This window comes from Bos taurus, chromosome 3 (assembly GCF_002263795.3).
Source record: "Bos taurus isolate L1 Dominette 01449 registration number 42190680 breed Hereford chromosome 3, ARS-UCD2.0, whole genome shotgun sequence".
Lineage (NCBI taxonomy): Eukaryota > Metazoa > Chordata > Mammalia > Artiodactyla > Bovidae > Bos > Bos taurus.
Window position 1 is genome coordinate 18,109,191 of NC_037330.1, and position 9,394 is coordinate 18,118,584.

At 42.9% G+C, this 9,394-nt stretch overlaps 1 protein-coding gene across 2 annotated transcripts; it reads right to left on the bottom strand.

The window, feature by feature from the left end:
• Nucleotides 1-548: 548 nt before the first annotated feature.
• LCE3C (late cornified envelope 3C) lies at nt 549-1,662 on the bottom strand. 2 transcript variants are annotated; one of them, XM_010803063.2, is made up of 2 exons: nt 1,616-1,662; nt 549-1,103 (listed from the first exon to the last, which is right to left on the bottom strand). In XM_010803063.2, exon 2 carries the CDS (start codon nt 1,080-1,082, stop codon nt 819-821), a length of 264 nt encoding a protein of 87 aa, XP_010801365.1. In that variant the 5' UTR covers nt 1,083-1,103; nt 1,616-1,662; the 3' UTR covers nt 549-818. The 2 variants fall into 2 exon arrangements, with proteins under 2 accessions (XP_010801365.1, XP_010801366.1); XM_010803064.4 differs by lacking the exon at nt 1,616-1,662 and adding an exon at nt 1,259-1,351.
• Nucleotides 1,663-9,394: the final 7,732 nt, after the last annotated feature.

Below are 9,394 nucleotides of genomic sequence, written 5' to 3' on the forward strand. Positions count from 1 at the left end.
CTCATGTCCTCTTTTTCTCTCAGTTTTCTCAAAGCCCAGAGGCTCTCATTTGCTGGATGCCCCATGCATTCTTTCCAGGAAAGCCCTCAATTTGGGTTTCTTGAGAGTTCACTGCCTGTCCAGTTCACCTCTCTCTCCCAAGTTCATTATTTTCAGATGAACTTGCTCTTTCTTCACCAGGTCTTTCTTTCTGCCTCCAAGTTCTCCATCCTCTTTGGTCTCATTTTCCTCAATGTCTGATCCGTCACACTAGCCTCAACAGAGAAACGGATTCTGAGGACAGCTCGTCCCTCCTCTCCCATGTTATACACGGCCTTTTTCTGAGAGTGTTCTTAGCAACCAGACAGCTCCTCTTCTCCCACCTGCCACCCCCAAAACTCCCACTGGGCCACCCCCACAAACCCATGTGAGAAAAAGCAGACCTATTAATGAGCTAGGCCCCTGCCAGGATCATTCCCTGGTGCAAGCAAGCCGTACCTTCAGGAACCGAGGGAGGGGCCCACCGGGCAGCCTTGGGTGGAGCACTCAACAGACAGGTGAGAGGCATGTGGTGTAAGAAGAAGTTTTATTTCTGTATGTGGTCAAAGAGCGGTGAGAACACAGTGAGGCACAAAGCAGGGGAGCCCATGGGCTCTTGGGAAATACACCTTAGAGCCTTCTAGGGAGAGCGCACCAGCCTGCTGTGAACATTTCAGCTCATCAGCCTGGGAAGCAAAGACCGGGGTGTCCAAGAAAGGATGCATCAAGATGGGGTTTTTCCTTGGCTTTTGGCTTCTTGTTTCCTCTGAAATCACGTGTCTCAGCATCAGGAGGCCAGGTCAGCAGCAGCCTCCAGATCCCTGGCCACAGCCAGAGCGCCCGGACTGCAGACCACCATCACCATCGCAGGAGTCGGAGCTCTGGCGCCGGCAGCAGTGGGACCTGGGGCGCCTGTGGGGGCCTAGGCAGCAGTTGCCCTCGGACCTGGGAGCACAGCCCGAGGAAGCTGGAGGCAGACACCGTACTGGGCTCTTTGGGGGGCATTTGGGGGAGGGGCACTTGGGAGGGGGCTGGCACTGCTGCTGGTTCTGCTGGCAGGACATCTCGGCGGGAAGTCAGTGAGCCTGGACACATTCAAGGAGAAAAGATCAGTGCACAAGCTCCAGGCCAGTGTCTCCCCTGTGAGCGGTCTTACTAGGGCCTATGCTCCTAATCCCAGCTGCCTCCTGAGTTGTGATGTTCAAGAGGAAAGCGGAAATGGATCTCAAGTTCAACTGACCTGGCAAGACAGTTCCCTCACTCTCTAGTCCTTCCCAGAACCATGCTGTCATCCTCTAAGTGGGCCCTGTAGAAACACAGAGGGAAATACACCCACTGGGAAGTGACCCCTGGAGGATGTCTCTGGTGCATGTGTTTCAGGATGAAGCATGGGGGTGGTGCTGAGAGCCATGTGTCCCAGACCCCAATGCCTCCCACACTGGTCCTTGCTCACTGTCCCCTGCCCTGTTCCCAGTTGCCCCCCAAAGTCTGATTCTTGCTGCCTCCACAGACACCTCTGCTTTCCTCTTCCCCACCAACCCCAAGTTTGTCTCCACCACACTCCTAGCTGAGGCTCTGTCCCCTTCCAGTCACTCACCGCTGCAGTGGAGGCAGGAGAAGGATGCTCCTGAGCAGGCTGTGGATGCGCAGTTTAGAGCAGAAGCCCTTTTATCCTGTGCTGGGTGTGTGATGCACGGCCCGAGCATCCTGCTGCTTTCACAACAAGGGGGAGGGCAATGACAACACACACTTCCTATTTGCTTGCCTCGTGTCTTCCTGGGCATGAATCTAAAATTCTACTAAGGTGGAACCAGGATGTCCCTGTGACTGCTGAGCCACTTGCTACTCAGATCTGCTCTGGATCTATTGCTATGTCTTTAGTCATTCATTCACTTCCGTTCCTAGACCAAGCTCTGTCCATTTTACTTCATTTGACAAGAATAATATAGAGAGATGTATGACAGGTTTCTTCTCTGATTATCTCACAGGTTAAATAGATCATGACACAGAGAAGTAAATATATATTTTAAAATAATTTTTAAAAGTCTTTATTGAGTTTGTTACAATATTGCTTCTGTGTCATGTTTTGGTTTTTTTTTTTTTTTTTGGCCACAAGGCATATGAAATCTTAGCTCCCTGACCAGGGATTGAACCCTCACCTCCCATATTGGAAAGTGAAGTCCTAACCTCTGGGTGGCCAGGAACCTCCCTAGACAAGTAAGTATATTGATCTGTTGAGATATGTGCTATCATAGAAGTGTTTATAAAGACCTCAAGCCTAAGATTTTAGCTTATGATTGGTCCATCCCCCTTGTCCCCGCATTGCACTGCAAGTCCCAAAGGGTAATGAAGACTTCTGCATTCTCTGAAGTCTGGTGACAGCTGGTCAAGGTCATTGTCCTGAGGGAGATGGGAGATGTGTAGGGTAAGGGATGGAGGTGGGAGCCATTTCTTGTCTAAGACAGACAGGTTCCTAAGAGGACCTCACTGTCCCATGTGGCAGCATGGGCAGCAGTAGACGAGTCCCACTAAGAAGGGGCCTACAGCTCTAGATGTGACGAGATTCACAATTGATATCATTAAGAAGAAAGAGGAGAAGGGGAGATGGGGAGAAGTCCACTCTTCACTGAGGCTCTGTTGTGCCCATATCTGCCAATGTGCACTATTGATTCTAACACTGTAGAAGCTAATAGAAGGAAGTGGTTCAGATGTTGGAAGAGCTAAGGGAAGGAAAATAGTGCAAATGATAATAATGAACCATTTTACAAAAATGGTTGGTAATTTTAAGACTGACCATGGTGGAGGTTTTATATGAGCCTCATTTGATATCATAGGCCTTATAATGGCTAAAGTGAAAGTGTTGGTTCCTCAGTCATGTCTGACTGTGACCCCATGGACAGTAGCCTGCCAGGTTCCTCTGTCCACAGAATTCTCCAGGCAAGAATACTGAAGTGGGTAGCCATTCTCTTTGCCAGGGGATCTTCCTGACCCAAGGATCAAACCCGGGTCTCCTACATTGCAGGCAGATTCTTTCCCATCTGAATGCTATTTTCCCACTGAATTTACTGGTGACATTACATATCTATTCCTCATCAAACTGTCTCCAATATGAAAAATATATTACACTACACTTACCCAAAATAAATTTATCATTGACACTTCAGCATTCACATACTTAAATTTAATTAAATAGAATTACATAAAACTTTATTATAGCAAGTGTATCACATTGCATTCCAGTTTCTTATAAGCTTAAAGGACTAGCTACCTGTTTTTAGACACAAAATTAATAGTAAAGGCTATGGTGTCCTTTTTCTCATCAATGTACAATTTACTTGTTTTTAATCAGTGATTCCAAAAGTTCTTTCAGAATACGTGTGAGAACATAAATGGTCCTGGACAGGGGGAGCTGATATGTATTTTCACTCTGATATCTCAGTTAGAGTGAACACTAAATATATATTCCAGGAAGATCCCCTGGAGAAAAGAATGCCTACCCACTCCAGTATTCTTGCCTGGAGAATTCCATGGACAGAGAATTCCATGTTCATGGGGTCACAAAGAGTCAGACACGACTGAGCAACTAACACTTTCACTTTAGCCACTGTAAGGTCTACGATATCAAATGAGGCTCATATAAAACCTCCTAAGGCAAATGTGTAGGTAGAAGGGAGGAGAACTGACTTAGTCTTAGGGTTCAAATCTAGCTGCAGAAGGGAGCTAATTATTTGTCCATGCAGTATGCTTTTCTAGAAATAAGCACAGAGGCCATGTTTTGTCCCAGCGATGTGTGATTCTGCGTTGCTGTGGGGCTACACTTTGGTGTAACACTTGTCCCCAGTCAGTGTGACTCAGATCATTTCAGAGCCTGCTAATAGAGCTGCCTTCTGGTCCTGGTGCTTCACCAGCTGACTGGTAGCTGGCTTCCTCCCAGCCCCACCCCTGAGTCCCTGTCTTAGTTCCTGTCTCCTGATGTGCCCATTCTCTTCCTCTTTGTGATGGAGCTCCTTAATTTCACACCTCCCTCCTGGGACCTTGCCAGGTGGCTCAGTGGTAAAGAATTCACCTGCCATTGCAGGAGGCATAGGAGACACGGGTTCGATCCCTGGGTGGTGAAGACTCCCTGGAGGAGGGATGGCAATCCACTCCAATATTCTTGCCTGGGAAATCTCATGGACAGAGGAGCCTGGTGGGCTACAGGTTGCAAAGAGTCACACAGGTCTGAGTGTGCACATTCTCCTGGAACCTCCCCCACCTCACAGCCAGTGTTTTCCTTCTCAGAACAGAGTCCACAATGAGCCTGAGAAGACCAAGGAAGACACTTGAATTCACAGCTCGAAGCATGTATCAACTCCAAAGATGCTTTACTGTGAAGTATGTCAGATTCCTCGGACATCCTGAGGAATCTGAGATAAAACATGGAGAAGAAACTAACATGGAGAAGAAACTAACCTGGTTGGCCTAAAATGAGGATCTTATGACCTAGTAATGTATATGTGAGCTCTGGAGCAGGAAGTGCTTTATCTGAGGTCCAGCTCCAAGGCAAGCCTTCTGAGCCACGCATATTAGTAACAAATAAACAAGCAAGGAGTAGCCCTTCTCATCTGCAATTTATGACTGATGTTGTGAAAAGGGGAGGATGAGAAAAGTAAGGCCCAAAGTGGTATCCTGGGAAGGTATTTCTCCTTGGAGTTTACGGCCTTTAGTTTTCTTATTATCAGATATTTGGTGTAGACTGGAACGATAAACCTTGGTTTTTAATGTATGCTGGTCATTGGTCCACACATGCCCCCTCTTAATTTATCTACCTATCAATCATTTAAATAAAGACACACAAAAGTCTACCACCTAAGTGAAATAATAACTTTTTAGGACCTACTGAGTTCTCTGTCATCCCATGTCCCAGCCAACTGGCATAACCAAAATCCTGAATTTTGTGCTTAATGTTCTTTCTTTCTTCCCTTTTAATATATTTTTGTCACATTTGTATATATTCCTAAAAAGTATTGTTTTAAATTTTTTCTATTATTAAGTCAGATTCCTTGAGGTATATTTTGTTGTTGTTTAGTCACTAAGTCGTATCTGACTCTTTGCAACCCCATAGGCTATAGACCACCAGCCACCTCCATCCACGCTTTCCAGGCAAGAATACTGAAGTGGGTCACCATTTTCTTCCCCAGGAGATCCTCCCAACCAAGGGTTTGAACCTGCATCTCTGCATTGGCAGTAGGATTCTTTACCACTGAGCCACCAGGTAAGCCAAGGTGTATGTTACATACTCTAAAAAAATCACCCATTGGAGTATACAGTTCCATGCGCTCTAACTAATAGATAACTGCTGTCATGTAAATGCTGCTACAATTAAGATATGGAACAAGTCCATCACCCCAATATATTCCCTCCCCCATCCCAACCCTGGGCAACCACCAATCTATTTTTTAGTCTTTATAGTTTTATCTTTTCCAGAATGTCATATAATTCAGTTCAGTTCAGTCACTCAGTCGTGTCTGACTCTTTGCAACCCCATGGTCTACAGCACGCCTATCTGTCCATCACCAACTCTCAGAGCTTACACAAACTCATGTCCATTGAGTTGGTGATGTCATCCAACCATCTCATCCTCTGTCGTCCCCTTCTCCTCCCACCTTCAATCTTTCCCAGCATCAGGGTTTTTTCCAATGAGTCAGTTCTTTGCATCAGGTGGCCAAAGTATTGGAGTTTCAGCTTCAGCCTCAGTCCTTCCAATGAATATTCAGGACTGATTTCCTTTAGGATGGACTGGTTGGATCTCCTTACTGTCTAAGGATTCTTAAGAGTCTTCTCCAACAACACAGTTCAAAAGAATCAATTCTTTGGTGCTCAGCTTTCTTTATAGTCCAACTTTCATATCCATACGTGACTACTGGAAAAAACAAAGCTTTGACTAGACGGACTTTTGTTGGCATATAATTAGAACTATATAACATGTGACATTGATTTTTTTAATGTATGTATGTATTTATTTATTTATTGGAGGCTAATTACTTTACAATACTGTATTGGTTTTGCCATACATTGACATGAATCCACCACGAGTGACATTGAAAGCCTGACTTCTTTCACATAGAAAAATGTATTTAAAATTCATTCCTTTTGTTTCATATAGTAGTAGCTCATTCCTTTTTTACTGCTAAGTAGAGAAGGCAATGGCACCCCACTCCAATACTCTTGCCTGGAAAATCCCATGGATGGAGGAGCCTGGTAGGCTGCAGTCCATGGGGTCACTAGGAGTCGGACATGACTGAGCGACTTCACTTTCACTTTTCACTTTGCTGCATTGGAGAAGGAAATGGCAACCCACTCCAGTGTTCTTGCTTGGAGAATCCCAGGGACAGGGGAGCCTGGTGGGCTGCCGTCTATGGGGTTGCACAGAGTCGGACACGACTGAAGCAACTTAGCAGCAGCAGCATTCCACTGCATGGATGTATCAGATTTTTAATCCATTCACCAGTTGAAGGACACTTGGTTTATTTGCAATTCAGGGCAATTACAAAGCCACTATAAACATTGACTTACAGGTTTTTCTCTGAACATAAATTTTATTCCTTTTGGCCAGTTACCTAAGAATAGGGCTCTGGGGCAAATGGTGAATATACATTTCTATTTATGAGGTACTGGCAAACTATTTTCCAAACTGGTTGTATAATTTTGCATTGTCACCAGCAAAATGGTGGCTGGTAGTCTATAGCCTATGGGGTTGCAAAGAGTCAGATACGACTTAGTGACTAAACAGCAATGTCTAAGAGCTCTAAATGCTCCACATCCTTCATAGAATGTGGTATTGCCAGTTTTTTGTTTTTTTTTTAACCCTTCTAATGTGTGTAGAGTGGTATCTCATTTTGCTTTTAATCTGCATTTCCTTAATGACAAATGATGTTCAGTGTCTTTTCTTGTGCTTATTTGCCATCCAGGCATTTTCTTAGTTGAGATGGCTGTCTGTTTTCTGTTTTCTGATTTTTAGTTTTCAAGTATTTTTTATATATTCTAGACATAACTCTGTAAGATATATGTTCTGCAAATATTTTCCTCATGTCTCTGAATTTTCTTTACATTTTCCTAACAATGTCTTTTGAAAAGTTAAAGTTTTTACTTTTGGTGAAGTTCAGTTTACCAAGGTTTTCTTTTTTGAATGACTCCTTTTTTGCCATATCTAAAAAATGTTTGTATAACCCTAAGTCATAAGAGATCATCTACTATGTTTTACTTTAGAAGTTTTATGTTTTACATTTTGGTTTAATATCCTTGTTGAGTTAATTTTTGTATATAGCATGAAGTAAAATTTAATTCTTTTTTAACACAGAGATGGCCAAGTGTTTCAGCATCATTTGTTGAAATGACTGTCCTTCCTCCATTCAATCGCCTCTGTACCTTTGTTTAAAATAAATTAATCCTCTATACTCGGTCTAGTTTTGAACCCTATGTTCTTTTCCATAGATCTACCCTTGCCTTGCTCCTGATTTTAGGAGAAAAACATTCATTGTCTATATCAAGTATGAAAATATTATGAAGTTGAGGATGCTCTTTATAAAGTTGAGGATGTTCCCAAGGAATCCCTACAAGATTCATTGTCTTTCTGAAAGCTTTTTTTTTTTTAATCATGAATTCACACTGGATTTTTTTCAAATGCTTTCTCTGCATTTATTGAGATGATAATATGTTTTTATTTTCCCTTTAGTCTGATGTGAATGCAATAATGTCTCAAATATTTCAAGATTCTCCTTAGAATTGCTGGACTGTCTGTATTTTTTTTTTACATTTACCAAAAGACACATAACTTTACAAATTATGAGTATCTCATATAATGTATAATCTAAATATCAGCTACTTTTTTTCAGCCTGTGAGTACAGATAAGACTATAATACATACATTTGGCCAAATAACAGTGTATGGAAATGACCATCTAAACAGTCACAAAGTGTCTCCACACCATTTCCTGGAATTTCCAAAGATGAGTGTCACATGGCCGTACCAGCCAGACTGACAGCTCTCATCACCGCATATCCGCCCAGCTCATCCTGTCCTGATTCAGCTCACATCCTTAATGTCCATCCTCCCTGATTGTCTGCTGGGAAAATCATCCTCTGTTCTGACATTCCTCATAAAATTCCTGGCATTCTATTTTCATATGGCAGTGTTAATGGGAGAGATACTTCTACAGTTTCTTAATATACATAGAGGAAATCTGGGACTCTGCCAATGCGCTCTTTAGAAGTTAAGGATATTTAGATGCTATGGTTTTAGGGTTGGGGCTCGAATATTCTGTAATAACCTATATGAGAAAAGAACCTGAAAAAGAACAAATATATGTATAAATGAATCACTTTGCTGTACACCTGAAACTAACACATTGTAAATCAACTATACTCAATATAAAATGAAAGTTAAATTAAAAAATAAAACCCCAAAAATAAAAAATATATACAATACTGAGAAAAATCCCAAACCAATATCATGTTAAGGTTTTAATTCATATGGAATATTTTCAATATTTCCATATGAGGACACATTTTACATGCCCAAAGTGTTAGACACCATCTGGGGAGGAAATTTTATATGTGGAAGCTAGGAAGAAATGTCCTCAATTAGAAGATTGGGAGGCATTTTCACACTCCTTTGCACCATTTTCCCTAAAAGAAATTGAGCCACTGGTCACAAAAGCTTCACACAGTCACCTCCTGGTCCCATCCCTGAAAGAAGGAAGAAGTTTGTCTTTGTTTCATTTCTTATGTAAGATGACGGACTTGATTGATGAATTGAGATTTAATTCCTCCAAGTGCATTTTAAGGAAGATGCATCAGAAATAAAGTGCATTCTCTCTGGTAGCTCCACACTGCAGGATGCCCAGCTCCTGAAGATGAGCTACTCACACTGGTCCTCACAGAGCTGCCCTAATGGCCTCACAGCATCTTCTTCCATCATCAAGGACATCTGCTCCATCTGCAGGCCTGTTTGGGAGAAATGGAAGGGGCTGTGAAGAGGGGTTTCCTCCCTGAGGTGGATATAAAATGGGAGAGCAGCAACTCCAGGATTAAACCAGGTGCCCATAAGACAAGGAGCGAGGAATGGAGCCTGAAACCAGAGAGAAGTCCACTTACGTTTTTAAAAATATTTATTGATTTATTTGGCTGTGCTGGGTCTTAGTTTCGGCATTCGGGATCTTTAGTTGCAGCATGTGGGATCTAGTTCACTGGCCAGGGATTGAACCCAGGACCCCTGCATTGGGAATGTGGAGTGTTAAGTCACTGGACCACCAGGGAAGTCCCCACTTACATTTTAAGGAAGATGGAGGAATCTTCACACTGAGAGCCACCCAGAAGTTTTGGAACTTATTCCACC